At 43.4% G+C, this 23734-nt stretch overlaps 1 protein-coding gene across 1 annotated transcript in view; it reads left to right on the top strand.

The window, feature by feature from the left end:
• Window positions 1-23734, top strand: part of LOC146194887 (uncharacterized) — a 73969-nt gene that overhangs the window by 34990 nt on the left and 15245 nt on the right. Inside the window, exons 5-11 of the mRNA XM_084596658.1 lie at window positions 1078-1172; window positions 2065-2232; window positions 3302-3395; window positions 6875-6967; window positions 7924-8089; window positions 15622-15701; window positions 21618-21731. Coding sequence (XP_084452784.1) covers window positions 1078-1172; window positions 2065-2232; window positions 3302-3395; window positions 6875-6967; window positions 7924-8089; window positions 15622-15701; window positions 21618-21731 — 810 coding nt within the window. The remainder of the gene's footprint in view (window positions 1-1077; window positions 1173-2064; window positions 2233-3301; window positions 3396-6874; window positions 6968-7923; window positions 8090-15621; window positions 15702-21617; window positions 21732-23734) is intronic.

Raw genomic sequence — 23734 nt, 5'->3', positions numbered from 1 at the left:
TAAACTGACCTCCTCCAATCCTGTGGCCACTGCAGGGTTGTCCAAATCTTCTGACATAATGTATGCAGAATGCTAACAGCGTCATGGTTGAGGTTTTGAAGCAACCCAGCTGGAATGCCATCACTTCCGCTGGCTTTCTTCTTAGCAAGACTGGCTAAGGCCCATTCAACTTCACTCTTCAGGATGCCCGGCTCGAGATCAGTAATCACAACCTTCTTATGTTGGGTTTGCACATTCGGGTCCTTCTTGTACAGTTCTTCTGTGTATTCCTGACAGACATCCATAGGTAAATACACCCCCATGTTGTACATTTCAGCAGGACCTCTTGAAATCCTTAGGAAAGGAAATGAAGTTTTCTTATGAAAACGCTACGTTTACGGAGCGCTACAGCTTGAAATATCAGTAGCTATTTTCCCGTCGTTGCATCGCATTACGATGCGTCTTATACAGCACACTACCAGAAGTCCAGTTTCATCAGTGCGAAAACACATAAACCGTTAATCAAAAGCAAAGACTCAGATTTGTCCGCTCGTGGTGCACACAGTACGGTCATTGCTGGATGCGTGGCAGTCGTAGCTTTTGGTGGGAAAATGGCGAAAGTTCTTCTTGGCTTTGAAAGGTTTTCAGTGCGGACAATCGATAACAATCCACTTGGCTTGTTCCAAGAGCAAATCCTTTGAGCTGTAAACTATTGAGAAAGACATGTGTCATTGACGACATAGACGCGGGAAAGAATTTAACGACGTACAGCGATGCTTAGACGCGGGATGTGCTTTCTTCTTTACTGACCTTCACTCTCAATACTATGACGTTGTCTTTTGAAGAACTAATAATAAACTAATAATAATACAGTGCCAATAATTCAAAGGGGGGGGGGGGATATAGAAAACATATACGTTTAAACTAAAGGAATAAATGCCCAGTTGATGTCGTTTGAGATAACGGCGAAAGGCAGTGAAAAAAGAAAACAGACTGCACGATCTCGATCGGCACGTTTTCCTCGCCATCAAGGCTACTTCGAGCAAACCACAGCACTTGACATTTTTTTGTTATTTTTTTTTTCTCTTTTTCTCACAGCTGCATCTATATCGTGTGGATCACGCTCGTCGCCTTCTCCACGTTGCTGCATTTCTACTGGGACAGGAAAGAAACTTCGTCCAAGGAGATCGCTGGTATGCGCATGCGCAGGTGACCTTTTTCTCGTACGTGCTGTTTTCTTGGCACCAGCACAGGCGCCACGATTGCCGTATTTTCTACCCTCTTCACAAGCCTTAACGTCTGCTGCACTATATTTCCGATGTCTTGTGAGAGCAAATAAGTGGGAGAGAAAGGAATTACTGGCACTACTTATATATGGTTAAGTTAGCGTGGGTGAAAAAACACACACAGGCGCACGCGCAGTTTAAGCAGTCCAAGGTTTACACTGTTGAGGCATGCCGAGTAGCAGTTACGTCAGGAAAGAAGGTCACTTATTACCAGCCACTGATATTAGCTGGAGCGGGAGCCAATTTCAGAACGGAGGAAGTGAGTGCAGGAATTTTGTGTGCTCGATTTCTCTAAGTGCCCGACAATGTGTATGTCCTCAGCATTTTTATCACTTCAGGACACAGCCCTTCATGTTTGCTCGCTGAAAATTCGCACGGAAATAAATGCATGTGGGCAGTTTCTCGCAAAAATTTATTTATTTATTTATTTATTTATTTATTTATTTATTTATTTATTTATTTATTTATTTATTTATTTATTTATTTATTTATTTATTTATTTATTTATTTTCACTGTGTACAAACGCCAACATGGGCTGTGCAGTACTGAGATAAACAAAGATAAATGCGAAACCACTGCAAGATAAATTATAAGCACAGTCTAGCAGGCCCAGATCTAATTCAATTTAAACACTAGCACTCCCGAGTGCTCTTTGTTTTGTCGTTATAACACACACTGGCAAGCAACTACCTGTCATTAAAAGCTGAATTTGTATCTCCAATATTGCATGCGGGTTTTTCAGAGTGCGCTTCATCGTTGATAGCTCCTTCGGTGCCCCTTTCTGCCACCTCTTCATAGACTCGTGCCACAGACGCCTGACGGTGGCCCTCTCCGCCGTGACGAGCATCAAGCGCCTTCTGCAGGTCCACCAGGAGACACATATGGCCGCGGTCCAGCCGCTAAAGGCCGTCAGCCTGCTTTGGATCATCCTGGGCATGACCTACCGGAGCCGGCTTCTCGAGCACGGTGAGTTGGCAGCACCAAGAAAGGAAAACGCGAAGGCTTCGTTGAAGCATAATGTGCGGCTCTGCTGTACTGTCTGTCGTTACAAATCTCCAAACCCCAAAGCTATAAATCTTCTGGCAGTGAGAGTAACTGTCCTTATTACTCCAGAGCTCACAAGTATCGAGAATGCTTAACAGCACTCTTCATACATTCCTCAGCTAAGCCGTGGTAATCTTGACAAACTGAAGAGCAAGTTTATGAATTTCTCTGCGATGCACGTGCTGCATGACAGGCTCTATACATCTACCAACGATAGGCGTTCGCCTAACTTCGCCTAAACCAGTAACATGATGCTCGCATAACGATACTAAACGTGGGCATCTTGTCGCTAAAACCGACCTTGTAACCAAACCACGTGATGCTTTTGAATTCCGCAGAAATACTTAAATGAAACAATTAAGACACAGGTGCTATTCAGCGCCGAATCAAGACGGGGCAAGAAAGGGCGTAGAGCGCTCAGTCGGAAATAGAGTTATCGTCAAATTATCCAGCCCACCCGGTAAGAAGTCTCTCTCAATCTACAAACCAGCATGCAAACCACATCCTGGGCAAATGAGAAACATTATCACCGGCTGTTTTCTTTTTTTTTTTTTTGTTCACGGATAAAGCGGATGTATCCTCACTCGAAAACCAAGGAAGCTCACCGCGTGCAAAGAGCAACTATTTCCCTTTTATCTTGGTGAAAGTGAAAAAAGCCCATCGCGGTGACTCAGTGGTCAGGGGGCTCAGTGGTTAGGGGTGCATGCTGTTCAAGCGGACGCAACAACTTAGCCTGCAGTATTCAGATTTTCCAGCAAGACAACGACTTTCGTGCACACCGATGCTTACGATGGGCCAATGACAAGTCAAGATGTCTTAGAATCAAATATGTAGCCTCTTTGTTTGACTTGTGCCTCGTAGTGCCGAGTTTCCATCTAGGCTTAAAGCTCTTGTGAAACATTTTTGAAGTTGATTTTGCTCCCGCTGCACCCCAAAGTGCGATGAAAGTACTTTTTCAGTTTAAGCGACATTTCTCGCTGGCTCTATGCAGGCAAACACGAAGTGGACAAAGAGTGGAGGCAGGGCGTCCTGTACACGCTGGCCGCCAGCTCGGACCTTGCCTACACGACGGTACTTCTCATCAGGTATACTCTTCTCTCATTTCTCTTAATTTTTTGCAGGAAACAGGTTTCAATAACGCTGCCAAATGCTGTTTGTGTGTACGTGAGCGTGCAAGTGATGAAAACAACGGCAAAAGAGTGATGTTGCCAATGGCCTTCGAGCCACGTAACTTGCACGCATGCGCAAAAATGGAATGGGAGAAAAAGCTGAGGAAAGCTCTCTTATGCGGCCACTATGTCCTAGGTTTTCACGGAAATGCTGTTTCACGCCTTTCTTTCATACGCCACGGGTTTTCTTGAATTGGTTTCTAGGAAAGAGAAGGCACAGTAATTGGCTCACACCTTCAGTGGACACTGCAATAAGGCTGTTAATTAGAAGAAAATGGAGGAAGGTAAGTTATTCTTACCTAGCATGTCATCGAGGAATGCTGCCAAATTCCATGCACCTCTAAAGAAACTATTCATGCGGTCTTCTACGCGGGCCACTTGAAGCGCACTCCAGCGTCGCACTGTTCCCGAAGAACTCCATACCGGTCTATCATTAGGACGCGGCACCGTTGCGCCCTTATTTATTACGGTACTGCGCTATTAGAGACCTTTAGTTCAGCGCTACCGAGTGAGCGTCAGTACGCATGCGCTGATCCATCCCGATAACAAGAGATGGCGCCACGTTCCCGTCAACTGCGCCCACCCGATGAAAAGGGGGACAGCCACATAATCATCATCATCATCATTTCGGCGGACTCGGCACGCAGAGACCAATCATCGCGTGCTATGCTGGCGGCGCGCTGTAGCGGTGACAGTAGCCGCGAGCGGCAGCTGTAAACTAAATCTCTCTATCTCTCTACTCCCTCAGGAGTTACCAGAAATGAGGTCGTGACCCGCGCGTGCTGTGGCGGTCTTTAGCGACAACGGTCAATTCCTTAGGTGCAACTGTTTTTTCCAGGAAGACTCACGCCTTACTTTGTAAACGTAGAATCGAGATTCACTATCAACATCTCAAGCAGGACCCCTGTACGCGGTGCCCTTAATTATATACTTGACTGATTATACTTTTTTGGATGCCTGACCGACCTACCTGAAAAAGTGATCTCCTACTCCTCTTGTATAATTTGCCTACAGTACTCTCCACCCACGCTTCGCAGCACAAATTTGCTCTTAGGACACCACACCGATTACTAAATAATCTGATGACTGCAGATGCATTAACGTTGCTTATATTGTTTAAAACCCTTTTAGTGACTGGCTGGCTTGTTGTTTATATGATGTGCAATCACGAAGTGCAAAAGGCAGTGAGTATTTACGCATGACTGAACAGAAACTGCGAAGAATGTATTTCTTTGTGGATTGCTAACAACTTTATGCGTTATAGTGGACCTGTATGTTGGCAGGAACGGATGGCTTACGCCATAACATGGTTGAACTCCCCGTACCCCAGAATGCACGTTGATTTAAGTTTCGTCATGTTCATAAAAAGTTCTTGCAGTTCATGCTAAGCACATAAGAAATCTACACGCGGTTCATGAGAACTGTATTTATTTCTCCACACACATCAAGTCACATATCAAGTTGTCATATTTATTTCAATATCGCAAAGATGTTAGGGGAGTAGCCAAAAAGCCAAACAAAGGCTTGACGAGGGGCTATGCCCCCATAAAAACACTTCGCAACTTTGGTGCGACAGATAGCAATACAGATATACATTTCTTTGTATTATTTTCTTTTTTGCAGAAGCAGCAATACGGCGAAACGATACTTCTAAATAACGCTCAAACAAGGACATACATGCAAAGCAGAAGGCATTTTTATAGAAATGCAGTTTCAGTCAGTTCATAAAGAGTATGGAATCTGCGTAGTGTAATCAATCTATTATGTTTAACATAAGTGGCAAGTTGAAATTAAGGCTTAGTCGTCCTTAACTTGTTCGGGTTTGCGGAAGAATGAAATTATTTTTAATACACGTGTGATAGTTATGAGTTTTGTACTCAAGCCTGTACATTTATCTGAAGAAAAGGACTTGATTTATTGCTGCAGTCCTGTAGTGACTTAATAAGGTTTAATAAGGACGCTTAATACGGTACGTACAGTACAGCGACATGATGCGGGTGACGAATTCCCTGATGTTCCATCTTGTAAGGGTCTATTGACTGGTCAGCATGCATTCTAACACAGCGGTGAGATAACCGCTATATTGGTGACACCCGAGAAGGAAAAATTACGCAGGCATTTTTAATTTTGTTTGTTTTTGTTTTGTTTTCATGTTACAAATTTTTTTCGTTGTCTCTTTCGCAGGCGTAATTTACCCGTCAATAAACAAAAGAAAAGAAAAATAAAAGAAGATGAAACGTAGTGACAAATTTAGTTTAAAATGATACCCTTGATAACAGCACCTTAAAAAAATGATAACAGCACCTTCAAAAGTCAACAAAGTCAAGTTAGAGATACCTATAGTTGCAATCAAGATAATGAAACGGACTGAAATTGAGCCCGTAATGAGTACAACACATGTTCATCTGTTATATTTACAGAAGTGAATGCAAATGATAGGCAAGGGTGCCAGAGGCACCAGTGAGCGCGTCAGATTGCGAGATGCAATGAGTAAATCTGCTGCAGTGAGGTGGCCGGTTTGGGACAGGACAAGGATAATACAAGGCAACTGACAAGTACATATTCCTCCTCTGAGGGTTTATATAACTAGCAATGGATGGACAGTCAAAAATGTGCTTGATCTTGGCGCGCAGAATAGGCAAAGATGGACACTGTGCCTCCCGACTTCGCCCTAGGCACTGCGGGTTCCTACCTGAAAACGCCATTTACATCCTGGACTACATATAACTCCAGAACTATAAGCTGGATTACTTATCAGCATCGGCAATTTTTAATGAATTCGCACAGCATAAACGTTGGCTTTGGTGTCGTGTTTACAGGTAATCAGGTGCAGTACGGGAGGAAGGGAAGGGGTTAGGGTTAGGAGGGAAGGCGGGAACCAGCCAGTAAGACCGCTACTCAAGATATTTCTCTTCAGAGAGCGCCAGCTATCTTACGACCTGACAACGGCGGTGACTAAGATAAGTTCGAATACGAATGAGCAGAAGAGTACGGAGGCTCGACTAAGACTAGCAACCAGGCAGAAGCTTACGCACGCGCGCACACAAATCAGTTAATGCTACACTTAATTACTTTCGGTTCAGTGCGGCCGCTATATTTCCAACTTTTCCTACTGGGTTAAGGAGTTTGAAGAGTATTGATCAGAGGTGCTGCTCTTTCACACCACCGCGATACAAAGCGAAGCACTCACTGGAGCCTTTTTGAGCATATCGCTCTAACTCTAGACGCTGTGCTGAAGTCACTTGCTCATGACGCTTAGTCGTGACGTGGATCAAAAGCCACGTCATTGCGCACGTGGTTACAGTTCGTTTATCAATATTTTCTATTTTTTGAGCATCTATCCGAGCCACCCTTAACCCTGACGTGTTTCTTTATGGACATCTCGCCCTGCCCAGTGGATACTGCGCGGCCAACACAGTCCTGGAGCTGCATAGGCTTAAGGTCACCTACATCCGGAGGCTACTGGCCGTCATCTGCTTGAAGAATCGGTGAGCGCGGTGCGAATTTATTTTCCCATAAACAACCTATGGTGTGCTAAAAGAAACTTCCGAGAACACTGCAGAGTCTGCACTTGAGAAATGCGTAAATCTGAGCGTTGCTGCGTTGTCCGCGAGATGTGTCAGCGGGATTCCTCGAGCGACGGATATTGCGCCTTCGCTTTACTTTAAACCAATTATAGAACGCCGAAGGACTTCGATGTGTTCAACGGAATGCTGATTGTGTTCGGCAAGGGGCGCGCGATGTAACGTGTGCAGCAGCAAAACTCTTGATTTCGCATTTTCCCACTGCAGATTATGCAGTGGCCTCGGAATTATTCAGACTGCATTTGGTTGATTATGTCTCTTTACACACTTTCTAACCATTCCTACCCATTTGTGCATGCAAATCACGCCCTTTCCCGCTCGTTCACGTCCAAACGTTTCAAATGTTGTCACCGGAAGTTAGGCCTATCTCACCGAAGTCGAGTACCACGTGGCCCCCGTTAGACTTCGCCATTTGCCCCTCTCGGCTATTCGACGTCTGATTTACTTAGTTGACTGACTCTAATTAATTCCCTAATTAACCCACATGGACCATATCTTTTCCCTGGAGAGAGTTTTTTGACCCTCTATCTAACGCAATCATCTTTTTCTTATAGCTCGGTTTGTTCGAAAGTAAACGTCATGACAAAATCTGGTGACACGAAGCTGTCGACATAGACATACAATATTTACGTATTCGCTGATGAAAAAGGGCAAACTTTTGGGGGCTGCTGCTGAGACGTTCCCGAGCGCACGCCTAGCAGTACTGAGTGGCCTCACGAGGATGGGAAGTTGCAGCAGCCCTTAGGACCTTAAGTTTGCACGTATGAATGTTATTTCTGTCGACACTTTCACGCATCGTGATGTACTTGTTTCTCTGGTTTCATCAGACGCTATGTTCCACTCTCTTTTTCCCTTGCCAGGCTGACCATGTCGGCTGTGTTCACCCTGGGAGCCTTCCTGCTGTATCCACTCTTTGTGGACGGCCCCGGCGCCGACAGAGTGTTGCCAGGGCTCAGCGCCGTCTGCCAGCGTCGGTGGGGCTTCGTCTTCGTGCACCTGAACAACCTGCAAGGGGACGAGAGCGTTGTGAGTGCACACAGCCGTGTTATGGAATTCAAATTCTAATGCATCTCAGTAACGCTTTCATATATACACACCTAATTTCAGGTTATATTACGCACCTTTTGGCGGTTATACCCAGTACACTTGTCCGTAACCCCCGTGAGGTAACCAGGCGCATTTCATGTTAACGTGCGAATTATGGAAGCATAAATTCGTAAATATAGTGACAGGGGAACAAACCCAAGCAAGCAAGAGTTGCGATTTTCGGGGCGCTACTAATTATAACCAATAGAAGCATCTAAACGATGCCGCACCAAATGCCAGTCGCCTTCCTCTACATATAGCTAGTGTTCATGTCTTCGCGCCATTTGCGCTAGTTTGTCATGAACCAAGTCCTAGTTATAGTAGGATACAACTTAGAATAACAGCAGTTGCTGACTGTAGACAGTAGTACGCGGTGTGCGTATTGGTCCGGCGAACAGTGATTGATATTTGACTAAACCAAACAAGCTAGAAGCATGGAAAAGATTTATCTTCTATTTTATCTTATGGTTAGATTTTTATTTTAGTAACAAAAAGAAACCTGGACAGCGGACTACTTTCGCTCACGGACGAATTATGTGTGGCAGTTACTGCAGACTTCAGTTGTAACCTGAGCACACTTTCATGCTTATTTCGGCAGTCAATTAGTTTTACCTCATGTTTCATAGCGCACCAAAAGAGGGGGTCAAGACACAGGCGACTAATTGCATTAATGCTTTATCAGTCCTCCATGCTCAAGAGAGGCCCTGTGGGCATCACTCCTGCGGTACCCATCTGAAACCGAGCTGCTGATTGTGCGTTCCGATACAGTGTTGAATTGGCTACACGCCTACAGACGTTTACGTTTAACCCACCTCTCCACTCAGTTCCATCTTCTAGAAACGAATTCTACGTGCGCGCAGCTTGTCTACCACGTCTGTGGTAGCTCCGGCTTAGAATAAGAGCTTCAAGTAATCACCGAAGGTAATCCAACTGATAGCCCTCGCTCCCTCTCTTCATGTTTCTCAATTGTCCTTTGAATATTCCATCCACAAACACTCGCTTTCAATTCCTGAACGGAGCTCGGAGCCATGTTTTTACTGCTGTATAACTTTGATACTAGACCTTCAAGGCACCATATACGCCAATTCTGATTGCGCAGTCAGATCTCGATACATTGCTTCATTTTAATTAAAACCCAAGTTTACAAGTAATTAGAGTTTTTATATAGTATGGCATGCATAGCGTTTACTATTGCTGAGCTGCACGTGAACCTACCAGAGATGCAACACTAGAGTCATTCTGCTTGATTTCCGCAACCTATAGGTTTATTTATTGTGCGTTAGAAATCGTATGGTAAACGGTCGTCTTTTGCCTTGAGCCCTCGTCGACACGTGACCCTGTGTGACTGAGTTTTGATTCCCCGATCCACTGCTCATCTGAAAAAAAAACAGTTACTGAGAACCCTAACTGGGACGTCACAATATAACTTGAATATATCACTCGCAAGCGGTGTTTAACATCTCTGCATTACTTAAACTGGAGTAGCGGCCCTCGCATCGACAAATACGGGATACTTTGTGTCGCTTATTATCCACAGATACATACATACATACATACATACATACATACATACATACATACATACATACATACATACATACATACATACATACATACATACATACATACATACATACATACATACATACATACATACATACATACATGCATACATACATACATACATACATACATACATACATACATACATACATACATACATACATACATACATGCATACATACATACATACATACATACATACATACATACATACATACATACGTACGTACGTACGTACGTACGTACGTACGTACGTACGTACGTACATACATACATACATACATCCATACATACATACATACATACATACATACATACATACATACATACATACATACATACATACATACATACATACATACATACATACATACATACATACATACATACATACATACATACATACATACATACATACATACATACATACACATATGTGCCTGGATATGTGTAATGAATGTACATTTATGTGCATACATGTGTAATACTTATAATAGTGGAGTAGACATCTCCTATTCACTGATATTACGTCGGCAATCGCTAAAGGCAATTACTCCTGTTGCCCTTAAGGCAAACAAAAACATGCCAGGCGGCAAATTTCGGCAGCCACGAGAAGAGATCGCTTCATCTAAGCGTAACGACAGATCGAGCTGAGAAAGAAACTGGCTCACCACATCAGTTTCAGCTGGCCTCAAGGAAAGCAGAAAAACGACTCCAAAGCAAAGAAAGAACGACTAAGTTGGAACGGCTCCCGCACACCCACCGTCTCAAAGCTTCGAAATGCGTCCAAATGCAAAGCGATATCCCACACGCCAGACGAGGTCATACGCACAGACCTGCAGTCTCCCACTGATATTGAAGGCAGCATGTCTACGCTACGTTGGCGATGTCCTTGTGAAGCCACGCACGTTTTTTTTTTTCTTCTTGAGTCACAGCGATGGGAGAACGAAGGCGCTGCAGCACTCACTTCCTTCCCTCTTTCTTTCTTTCTTTCTTTCTTCATAACGGTGGATACAGCTGTTCTCGTCATGTCGTGTTCACACCGCATCCTCCCTGCAGAATCGCAGTCTTCCTAAGTGCATATTTCTCAGAAAATATATACCGTATTTGAGGAGATCACGTGCAGCAAAGGGTGTGGGGAAATTGAATTCGTGACGCAAAGTTGTCTTCGTTCATGCGTGACCTTCATGCTGTCACATGACTTTCAGTCCGGATAATACACTGCTTTTAAGAAAGCATAACTTTTTAACGCCCTACAAATAATGAAAGAGCGTGTAGTCATGGCGCGTGCGTATTGCCACGTTCATCGGTAGTCGGAGAGAAACTTCTCGCAATTGCGGTCTGATGTCCATTGGAGTAAAACACAATATTAGCCACAAAGCATTGCGTAAGTCTGTACAAAAAAAAAAAACTCAAGAAGCTTGCTATAGTAGGGACAGCTTAAAAACACAGCAGATGGACAACAATAACGCAGCCTGAGTATGACGCCGCTGAATCGTAAACGAAATCAATTTTCGATATTTGACTACACCAAACAAGACACGTGCATCCAAATTCTTGTATTTATGACTAAGGTGGGATGGTTAGATATTTTGTTTAAGCAAGAAGAAATGTTTTAACAGCAGTCTACTTTCTTTCGCGAAAAAATTGTGTGTGGTGGTTACTGGAGGCTAAAGCTGTACCTGACTATAAAAAGCCATAGCGCAGCCAGTCATTGCTCGCACCAGCGGGCAGCCGCGTAGTCCACACAGTCTTGCCCACTTCGTTTGTACGTCTTCGCTTCATCCCATTTCGCAAAACTACAAATGAAGCAAAACGAAGCCCTCATTGCTCTGTTCCAGAGCAATCAAGTGAAGGTATAGCTGTTACAGGATGCGACAACACAAAAGTAAACGCATTATGATATTGTCTTACGGCATTTTTTCATTAAAATTGGCTGCAACTGTGTATGTGCAAGCTAATAGTAGACGTTAGTTTTCTTTCTCATGGACGAGTAGTGCTTTTTCATGTCGTAAAGCTAGGAAAGTCATTATTGCAGTCAGAACGGAATACCGAGCTCCCTTTACTTAATTATGCGTTGTACTCACGGAAAAATAGCTTAGAATCCGCAGCACGTTTCCGGCAAGTATTTTACAAGCGCTGACATTAGCGCCTAAGGCAAGTTGTGCGTGCGTAGGCCACTTCTCAGAGTAGGCCAGTTAGGGCCGAGGGAAAGGGTTCTGCCCTTGAAAGATATAAAAACAATTAATGGGGGACGCTCAGGCTCTGCCTTAAGGGTAGACGCAATAGCGCATTTTCATTTTGCGATTATTGTAATTTTTTTATTTAATTTATTATTGTAAAATTAGTACATATCCCAAGCACCATTAAGTAAGTCTTGGTTCGCACGACAAAATACTTAGGTGCCTCACTGACATGCTTGGTACCAACGACCCTTCGTGGCCTATGCTTTGCGTGCAGGCCCGCCTAGTATGAAGACAGCCTAGATTCTACACCCGACGATGGCAAGTTTATTTTACGAATTCCTTCTATTTGCTGAAATACGCCCATTAGCGTACCTTCCTCTCCACTTCTGATGCCAGTAGACCCTCCCTCAATTCGTTACCTGTAGTTGAGTGTGAGGTATTTGAAATTCCAGCACGAGATCAAAGGGCTGTGGCGTAGAGTCCCTGTCGAGCAATCAGGCTTTTTCCCTACCGCCGCAGGACGACGGCGACGACGGGTTTTCAGCGAAACGAGCTCCTTATGATATCATGCAATAAATATGGTCACAGCTTCCTTCTGACTGGGTTTCCAACCCGCGGGGAGCACAAACGGATCCACTTCGTCGGCCTCTATGCCATCACCGCAGCAGATCACGCCTCGTGTAAAACTGCAACATGCTCTCGCAATGTGCACTTCATGTCGCACAACACATTCACCGAATGAGAAGAAGTCTCCGACATCGTTCATATGACATGGAACTGTAAAGAGGAATTAGAGGAATGTTAGACCGTTACACTCGAGCACTCAACCAAATGGAATGGCAGGCGGAGCTGGACCACGCGGGCCTCTCTGTGCAATAAGCTGCTCATCGGGGCCCGCGGGGAGCAGCCCAAGGCATAGAGATCATGGACTAAGGAAATGCAACCATGCAATTCGTGAACCAATTAAAATTATCCCTCTATCTCTCTCTCTCATACATGTTTTCGTCTTCACCAACACAGTGTGCAGCACCAGCCGTCTACAAACAGCTCCTTTCGACCAAGGCGGCAAACGCGAACTTGCCTTAAAGTACCACTTCAGCTTGTCAAAAAATAATAGAACGAATTCTATATGGGAGCGCGCAAACCCAAGGTTGCAGAGAATGAAACGTTGCACTGAGTTGGGCACTTAGATTTATTGCGTTAAAGGTACATCAGTGTAGGTACGAGCGACCACTCCTTATCCCCAGCAGCGCTATTGTTTTGGCTCGGTAGACTGCGTCACACCTGTCAAAGAGACAAGAAATTTGTCATGTTCTTACAGATCGGGACATGTAGAAACTGCAGAAATAAATCGCCTCTCGCTTGCTGTTATGCGTGTTATACTAAGCGCAAGAGACTTCCGGTCATCTCCTAAAACATTGCATAGGAGGACGCTGTATGCGCACGTTCCTTCGCCCCTCCTCCCGAACGCTTAACTGAACCTCTCTGCTTTTTATATTTCTGAAAATACACGTACGAATTTACAGGGATTCTCAACATGTATGTACTACAGCTGCGCAATCATCGTGTCTTGTGAAAGCCTTGAGCACAGCAGATTTTCAGCTTTTCGTTCCGCCATGCCGGAGACTTCAGAGGGAAGGTCGACGATGGGAAAATTGCGAAGGAGAAGGGGAGTCATATCTTATCAGTTCTGCAGCTGCGAGGAGCTGTCTAAGCGCAGACGAAAACAAAAATTATTGACCACTTTTTTGTTTTTTTGGGAATAGCAGCTTGCATCGAAAATTGCAGCTTCAAACGTTTGCTTCAGTAACTCATTAATGCTCTCGGAAATATCAATATCTTATTTTTCCTCTAATAATTGCGATTGTTGCTGACAGGATTCGATCCCGCAAGCTCCTGCGCGAACACATGCGTATCGGAGACGCTGCGGCGGTAACAATGGCACACAACCTTGCAAAGTGGTCTGTGCATTGCTGAATGCAGACACAATTCAGGAAGATGAGGCTTAATCGAACTTTGGGCAATAAACAACTCGCCTGCTTTCCGGGTCGCGCGCAGTTCCTCGTGCACGGCTGGATGAGTGTCGCCGCCCTTGAACGCGTGTTTTACATCGTAACTGTCCCTTGTTTCCTGCTTGCCTCTTTGCGCTGAGCGAAACAATTCGAGGGCTCCAAGGCCTTTCCGTGCCGCACTTTGATCCACCTAGCGAGAGAAAAACAAAAGTCCTCCTCCGAAGGAAGAGACGCCACCGCCGCTGCTTCTCGGGCCGAAAATGGCCACCGCGAAACGAAAGCACCGGTTTCTCGTTACACGTACCGCCACGCCTTTATCGCCGTCTTGTTTCACGGCTTGCTTCGCTGCTTTCTTGACTATAATTAACTGATGTATATTTACACGCCATTGTTTTGTGCGATGTCCATTGCTTCAACGTCAAAATAAATGGGCCTTTAGACTACTGCCCCTAAAAATGCAACACACCCCACTCAGGTCCACACAACTAAGGCAAGACTCTTTGGTTGGTGTTCGTTTTCATCCGCTTACCTCATTTTCTTGTAATGTTAATGCTATGGCAGGTGAATCACATGGCAACATCACTTTCCTCACCAAGACAAAATGTAACAAGAACATTACGCTTTTTCCTGCTTCCGCGAGAGCAAGAATTTACTTCATTTAGAAACCTTCAACGCATTGCACCGACAGTTCCGCAGAAAAACTGCACGCAGTGTCGAAAGGAGCGGTATTCAAAGCAAGACACGGAATTAGGAATTATCACGACAGAAGGGTAAGATGCTTGGGCTTGTTGGTACATGCCTGAAGAGAACAAAATGTTGCGCACCAAGTGTGCGTCTTCTTTCTCCTTTCTCCGTCCTTGTCTTGGTGCACTGCATTTTGTTCCCTTCTATCACGGCAGGGTCGTGTTCAAAAAATGCCTTAAATGACAACTGTGACAAGGACCCTCAAGATTTGTGTAAACTCAGTCATACAAGAGACAAGCTTTTCTGACTAGCGTCTTCAATTAGCAAGATTCAAATCAATACTTGTAATAAAAAAGTGCAGGGACACTAAAACTCCGTCCTTAAGAATATGACACGATAGCGACAAAGACTCTTGTCCGCCGGTTCCCCTGCGGTTCGTCTTTTCCACTCGCTTCATTCCTAATTATTTATTCATGCCTCTAGCATATCCCAGATACGCATTGCCATACGGCCGTAAGTTGCCAGATTATATGAAATATTATCTGACATAGTCAGCAGCCTCGTTTTAACCAAGCCCTATAAACGTGCCTGCGTAGCCCGGTGAGATCTATCCCCGTCTCATAGAAGATACCCAAGCAGTGTCACATGATCTCGTGACGTTGCACAACCTCCAATTATTCAACACCCGGCCAGGTCACCTGCCAAGTACCACCTGCCACAGGCGTGCTGGTGACATATAGCTTACAATGCCGAAGCCTGGTGTTCTGGAGAACAACGTCTTTAACGCTGCTGAGTAAAAAATGGGGTCACTATATTTGGCTAGACGTGAATTTCTTAGATTCCCGCTCCTAGCTCCTCTTCTTGCTGCATTAACATGCTGCCCTTCATAGAATGACATATCTCTCGGTAGATTGATTATTTCACCTTTTTCTACGCATTTCAATCAGCGTTATGATGGGACTTTTTCCGTCTACCTTTGGTGTACAAGCCTCGTTACATGTATGATATTCTTGTCACAAATGTGCAGTGCTACCACCCGCTGTGGTATATCTCCTGCGAGATGCAGATCTTCCTCGCCCTCTCTGGCATCGTGGTGCTCATAAGAAGGTGAGAATGCCAGCTTAAACCATTCATGCTTCCGTGTTCTTATTTGCATTATGGGTCTTAAGAAGCGAGAAAAAGACGCTTAATAGAAAATGCATTTTCAATTCGCTGTATGTAATTCAAGTAAGACGTGATATATGTGTAGCATTTCATTGAGCCCTTATGTGCGATTGTGCTTATTCTGACAGCCTTATATTTTCTTATTAAAAATATTTCAACGTGCTCGCAAAGGACCAAGAGAATAGGGTATGCTTGAAAAAAGACCGGCTAGAACGGTTTGAAACAAAAGCTAAAGACGATTTTATAATCCACCCCTTTGTTTGTGTGAAACAGCACTGAGAAAGGAATGAGGGGGAGCCTCAGTTCGCCAGTGCCGCCAAAGTTTGGACAAGGGACTTGTCTTCGCCTGGCAGTGAGTTCAGAGCTCTTCAGAACCATGGTCACTACACGTTTTATTCGCGCTTGCAAACATTGCAGTCTCGAAAAACACACCATCAACAAGGCGGTTCCTAATTTCCACGCTTTCAACTTTCTTGTTTTCGTAGCTTCTCGCACTATTAGAAAAGGACCCAATCACTGAGTTCTGGCTTATGCTAGCACTTTTGTTTACTAGCACTTTTGTTTGCTTGTCTTGTCTCGATTATTGTTCGGTTCTCTGGCGCTGTGGGAATTTCGTTAAAACTGCGTGCTGAAGCCGCGATGGCACAAATGACACATGTTCTTTGTTTTGTTCGTTTTAAATAAACTAAAACTTTGTACCACATTCGTAATTTGTGCATTATACAAAAAAAATAAACATTTGTAAGATGGGGGTTTATTGAGCAGATCAGCAGGACTCGATCAGCAGGACTGGGCAGATCAGCGGCGAACACAGTCAGCTCCAGCACGCGCAGCGATCACGATGCCACTGACTGGAATGTTCCTCGTGCACTTCTTCCTCTTCACACAAGATATGAAACCATAAGACTGGGTTAAAGCTGGACAACAGATAAACATACTCCAGCGCCAGATACCGCGATTTTTCGCGTGTAGCATTACATGTATTATAATTCATTTGTAATTATAAATGCGCACGGCTTCAAACTTCTTCATGCTAGTTAACAAGCCCGTGCATATCAACAAAAGGAAAAGGCGAATAATTTCTACACAGTCTATAACTAATAACAACCTTGGTTCCTTTTGTCATGCTATTAGCCAACAGACTTGGAATAATGTTTTTGAGGCGGATAGTAGCGATACTGCTTACTATAATTTCATCACATCATTTAAAACTATATATGACGCGCACTTTCCACTAGAAACAGTGAAAGCGTCATCTATAGGGCTAGGAAACATTGGGTAACGTCTGAGTTGCTCCAAATGATAAAACATAAAAATTGCTTGTACGCACAGTTTGTAAAAACAAAAGATGAAAACTTGTTTAGCCGATTCAAAGAGTATGGAAATAATCTTACATCAAAACTGAAGATCGCTCGAGAAGCTTATTTTACAAATATATTTTGGACCTCGACTGAACAACGATCAGATCTTATCTCGAGGAAATTAAATTTCTTATTACAACCAACTATCCCCGATACTCCTGATAACTTTCAGCATGAGGGAAAGCGTATTCATTACGTTAGCTTAGCTGATGCGTTTAACAAATTTTTATTCAACAAGCTTCTCAGTGTCAAATTGGTAGTAGTCAAGATTACACTGCATTCTTGAAAGGAAGCAACAGTTCATCATCACTTTTCTTTGCTCCGACAAACTGCGCAGACGTTTTCTCATGTACGAGCACAATTAAAAATAGCAAGTCAGTGGAAGTAGCAAGCACGTGGCCTCCAAATAGCGCCCATTAAACATATTCTTCACCTTATATGCCCAGCCATTACGCACATTTATAATTTAATATTATCTACCGTCGTATTTCCGAAAGAACTTCAAACTGCTCGAGTGATACCGGTTTTTAAAAGTAGCGACAAATCTCTGATCCAAAATTACCGCCCTATATCTATATTACCGGTATTCTCTAAAGAAATAGAGAAGTTACTGCATGGTAGGGTCCTGTCATTTTTTAACAAGCATAATCTTCTTGACTTTAAGCACGGTTTTAGAAAGAATCGATCTACAGAAACAGCGCTACTTGTGCAAAAAGAAATAATAATAGATAAATTTCAAAATAAGGAGCTAGTTGCTGGCATTTACATAGATTTCACAAAAGCGTTTGATATATTAAGTCAAAAAATTCTCCTACATAAAATGGAAACCTACGGTATCCGCGGAAAAGCACTAGACTTAATGGAATCATACCTCTCCCATAGAACACAGTATGTAGACTTTAAAAGTTGCTTGTCTTCAGTACAGAATATCTGCACAGGAGTTCCCCAGGGAAGCATATTGAGTCCGCTATTATTTTTAATTTATCTAAATGACGGTACATCGTGAACCTAATAGTACATTTGTATCCTACGCCGATAATACTTCAGTGTTCATCTCCAGAAAATCAGAAGATGATATTGAAGAAAAAGCAAGTAGAACAATTGATGCATTAAATACACGGGCAAAAGCAAATTTTCTGAAGATTATTCCTAAAAATACTAAAATAGTGTTGTAATTATCGAAAGGGAAGCTATTGTCTAGGCCACTCAATGTATGTTTATACTGTGATCCTGTGGAGATAGTGGATTCTGTCAAAATCCTTGGTGTCATGTTTTCAAAGCACTTGACTTGGAATGATCATGTTGATTATATTAAATCTAAAGTATCCTCAGCTGTCGGAGTTACATCGCGCTTGCGCAACATTCTTCCTGTCAAAATTAGGCTGTTGGTGCTTAACTCTTTAGTTCCATCTCTCTTACAATACTGTATTATCGTTTGGGGTACCCTGGTATCACGAACATGACCAAGTTGCATCTTCTTCAAAGAAGAGCTGTGAGATGCACTGCTGGTGTTAATTGTTCCCTACGACTTACCTGTTCTTAAAAAAAACGAAATCCTGGCAGTCTTCGCTTTACACGAATACAGACTTTTAATGAGCTTCAAAAGAGCTTCGCGGAGCAATGAAAATTACGTTGGTAATTTGGCAGAACTTGTAAAAAAACACCCATATTCCACAAACCAGAAATAAAGAAATGTGGTTAGTTTCTACACCTAGAGCATACTACTCAGAACAATCTATTTCCTACACACTGCCAGTGTTATTAAATAAATTAAACAAAGAAATGTTTGACCCTTTCCAGCATTCAAATATTGTTATTGGGAATTTTTTTCTGAACAAGTTTCTGAACAAGGTTATTAAAAGATTTGCAGGCATCTGCCTAAAAGCTTCCTGAGCCAAACTTAGGTATCGTGCACTTTTGATGTACAGGCGAAAAGTATCTGCCGGGCTAGTTGCCTGGAAACAGTACTTGTACAGCAATTGCGGTAAACTTAAGTGCAGAGGTATACAAACTTGCCTTCAGAGCAGATAAGGGTGGGCCAGAAAAGAAATTCCTGTCCTTGTCCTGTGTACGGTGACTGTCCTGTTTCTGACATACTAGAGCGAGCAATTTCTCTAAATATGTTCATTCGTTTATAAATTTCTAGACAATTGGGGTAAAAAACAAAAGGCAACCAAGAGGCAACAAATTTATGAAATTGAACAGCTTCATACATGAATTGCACCTTGATCCAAGGTAAGGTGTCCAGGCAATACAAAACGGAAAAAAATGTGTTCACGAGGTATACGTGGTTGTCCTTACCTGTTCGTCTAACTGGCTAGTCTGCTTGCTTCACAGAGAAACTGAGCACAGGTTTCTCTTCAAAAGTAGACGTGGTACATGTTTACGCAATGCAGAAGCTTAATTTGATACCTACTCTCGTAATACAACACTGATTGGCAAAGTGCCATCGAAATATAATGTAGAATTGAATAATGCAAGAAAATGGGCAAGAATGCGCAAGTAAATAGCCAACCGTATCCACTTGATTATAAGCCCCTCCTTTTTTCCACGATCTCGATGACGGAAGGGAAGAGGTGCTTAGCCTCGAAAAATTTAAAATGAAGCCCCGCCCCCTTTTTTTCTAGGCTATATCTAGACGAGACGAACGCAGAAAAATAACAATTTATTTGGAAAACAAATCTGGCGAACGTATTCGGCAAACCGGACCACAGTTTGCTTAAACTTCAAGCTGCAAGCAGTCCTCTACAAATTCCTTCCGACTTCCGTTACGGCGGCTCTCAAATAAGTGACACCAAACAAAGCAACGCGCGCCCGCGATGCGCGGGAAACTTGCAAAGCGGCGCCGATACCAGGCCTACATGACAACCTCCTCAGAATAATACGCTCTGGGGGGCTAGTTGGTGCATGATTTCAAAAAAAAAAAAAAAACAATGCGCGAACAGGACGACACAGAGGGAAGAAAGACGAACACATGCGCAACTTGACAACTCTTGGTGGGAGAACCAGGCCTGTGCCCATTGGCCGTCCGGATAAGGCTGTCAACGCCGTCCAACAGGCACCTTTCCTTGTCCTCTGCTTCAGCCTTGTTGGCAATCCTTCGATTGATAGACAGGAGTTCATGTCCTGGAATTCTGGGCTCGACGTTAAACTTTGGTCCCTTCTTTAGGACACCAACAACGTCGTTCAGGATGCTGACATGCCCCAGAACCTGGAGGGCCATACTACGGTCTTCATTTCTTCCTTCGTTTTTGGGCAGCACACGAACTGTCTTCTGCCACAGAAATTCTGTCTGGGCTGCCATTCATCTGAAAGACTGTACTTTTAGTCGAGTGACACTCCCAGCTTCCCCTGGTTGGCTGCAAGTGTTATGCTTTGCAGCGGACCCTGGAAGTGTCAGTCGACTAAAACTGCGGTCTTTCAGACGAATGGCAGCCCAGGCAACAGAATTTCTGTGGCAGAGACACTTCGTGTCTTCCATGGACGCGGCCGTCGCGGCCAGGATAGGAGCCGTGTCCTCAGGTTCAGTAATCGAGAGCTCTGGTTACAGGCGCATATTTAATGTCCGTAAAAATTAATTATCAGTAAAAATGCGGTTATGAATATCAATAAATATTAAAAATTAAACTGGGTGATCTACATGCAAGACTATTCCCTTTTGTCAATTGTGTGTGAAATCTCGTGCTCTCATTTCAAATGTCGCTGACAGCACATGCATGTTCTTCAACAAACTTGTTTCTTAAAAAGCCCGGATTGATTTGCTACTTGCCTGCTTTGGTGCAATCAAACAAGTTCTGATGGGATGCCTCAATGATCTAACCCAATGATGCCTCCCTTCAACCTATTTTCATTTTGTTTTGTTTTTTTGGCAAAAATCCTACCTTCAACATCTTTTTTTTTTTCATGTTGTCAAAAGCTTTCTTTTAGCATCTGTAAGTTTTCTTTTCATTTCAAAGAAACGTTGCTTTGTATTCTAACAAAAATAACAACTTTGTCCTAATTAACCGCCTACGCAACATGTAGATCCCTCTGATGAGCATAAGAAAATCCGCTTTTTACGTGACAAAATTGCTCAGAACACGATCAGCTCACGCTGCAGGCGTGGTCCATTTCCGCGGGTTTCCAAGTGAGTACAGGAAGTGGCAAAGGTGTACTGCAGCTATCGCCTATATGAGCTGCACATGCCTGGTCCAAGCGGGTGATGTTTTTTTTTTTTTTTTCAATCAATAGAGTGCAGTAGAGTGCACAGGAGAGGAGGACATGTGTTCTCAGAATGGTTGCGTGAAAATGCGAAGAATTCTTTCAACATGCTATCATAACGATTCACTGGAGAGTCCTGCTAGGCACTTCCTAACGATACACCATTTCTACATGCTACAGTGATTTTAAAAGTTACTGAGAGCGTTAACAAGAATGTGCCTCCAAAAGCTTCGCTTGCAGATCGCAGTGACTTTCACCTGTTGTTTTCAGACTTACTTTTTGTCTTGGTCCGTTCCAGGTTCAAGAGGACAACGTCCATCCTTCTCGTATTCATCGCTCTAGTCGCTGTCGCAGCGACGTCTGCGATTGTGGGAGTCAGAGGTTACCAACCACCAGTGATTGTGAACAGCAGGTACCAGGCTTTCTTCGGTTTATTCATTTATTTTATAGATAATGTAGGCCTTTTCAGGCCCAAAAAGGAGTAGTTAGAAATAAATCCACAACATAAAATATTTTACAGTCACTTGGAAAAATATCTGTACAAGCAAGGGAATCCCATACGTCATGTCTCAGTGAAGGAAAAGAAAGTGTAAAAATTAAAGCAGAAAAATGCATGTCAGAGAACAGTTAACAAATGCGTCAAAACTAGTAGAATATTTTGCTATGGGCAAACGATTCTAAAAAGGCAGTAGCACTTGGGAACATAGAGTGTTTTTTGTTAATTATTATGACTCGTGTATTGCATTACTTCGGTATAATTAATTCATGCCGAATGCTTAAATGAATCCTGAAGGTAAGTGGAGCGGGCTATTTTGAAGTGTCCGTGATGAAATCGAAATAAACTCTAGAAATTATTCTGCGTTGTGAGTGTTTGTAGCTGGGCTCTGTTTCGCAAATTATAGTCGAGGCTAACGTGAATAAAAAGAGTATATAAACCGTAGTGCTAAATACTGAATGCGGTCTACCAGTTTTAACAGATGCTTCTGATGGCGGTCAAGATTATATCGGCATATTCTTATGACGGATGGACAAGCGTTTTTAAAGCATGTAATTTAATTTCCGGTGGAGGTTTACGCGCCCACCATTGGAGGAATCATAGCTTCCCTTCTGTCTTGAGACAGAGCGTATATGACTTTACCAGCTTAAGTTGCTGGTAATCCGCAGACCTCGTCCACAGACCGCGTCAGCAAATTCATGTCCGTAGCAGTTGTAGTTGAGAAGTGGCAGAGGTTAATGAGTGGTATCAATTGATAGAAGGGGACGTAATGTTGTATCTGAAGAAATAATTAGGCAGCGAATATAATTAGGTAATTAATTAAAGGCAAAAAATGTAAGCGAAAATGGTCTCATTGGCTTGGCCCCACATTTGCAGGTATCAAATACAAAAAGGGCATAGGAAGAGAATGGCGCGCAATTCGAAAGTACCAAAGACTAAAATAGTAATCAAGACAGTGAATTAGGGTGACGTCAAAACTGTGACGTCACGCAACCAGAAGTAGAGCCGAAAAAGGGCATAGAAAGCGTTGGCGCACAATTTGAAAGTAGCAAAGTCTAAAACGGGTAAACAAGAAGCGAAATAATGTAACGTAGAAGATGTGACGTCACGAAGCCGGAAGTAGAGCCGAAAAAGGGCGTAGGTACGGATTGGCGCGGAATTTGAAAGTACCAGACTAAAACGGGTAAACAAGAAGTGAATTAATGTGACGTAGAGGATGTGACGTCATGCAACCGGAAGTACAACCAAAAAGAGGGCATAGTAACAAATTGGCGCACAATTCGAAAGTACCAAAGACTAAAATGGGTAAGCAAGAAGTGAATTAAGCAACTATAAGCAAGTAGAAGCAACCAACAGCAGCATCCGTGCTTTCGCACTACTCCAATGCAGATTCTGCAGTGGTCTTTACATGTTTTCTTTGGTTTATACGCTCGTTTACTTCAGCGTTACGTAATATTTAATTTCAATTGAAACAGGGTATATTGAACTCGGAGAAGATGGTTAAATATTTAGTTTTATCGATAGTACGATATAATAAAAACGGCAATAGATAAGATTTGGTTACGTTTTGTGCGTAAAGTTTAACATCATAAGGCGGCCAAAGCTACCACTAGGGCGCTGTAGTGGAGGGCTCCTGAAATTCCGACTACGGTTACTCAATGTGTACTGTCATTGCATTAAAGACGACTTGTTTTCCGCCTCCATCGAAAAGCTGCCGCTGCGACTAAGATTTGGACCGACATCATTGGGTACAGCAGTCGAGCGCCCTAACCACTGATCCACCGCGTCAGATCATATTGTTACCTGGCGACAGGCAAGAAGACGGCATAATATGGCGACAGAATGAACGATAATTTAATGGCTGGCCCAGCGCGAGGCCTCCTCTCGAGCCACTGCCGATCTTCTTCGCAACACTTCCC

The sequence above is a fragment of the Amblyomma maculatum genome, chromosome 3, assembly GCF_055883805.1.
Source record: "Amblyomma maculatum isolate TAMU_Amacu chromosome 3, ASM5588380v1, whole genome shotgun sequence".
Taxonomy (NCBI): Eukaryota; Metazoa; Arthropoda; class Arachnida; order Ixodida; family Ixodidae; genus Amblyomma; species Amblyomma maculatum.
Note: the sequence above shows the minus strand (reverse complement) of the source record. Positions and strands in the feature narration are given on the sequence as shown.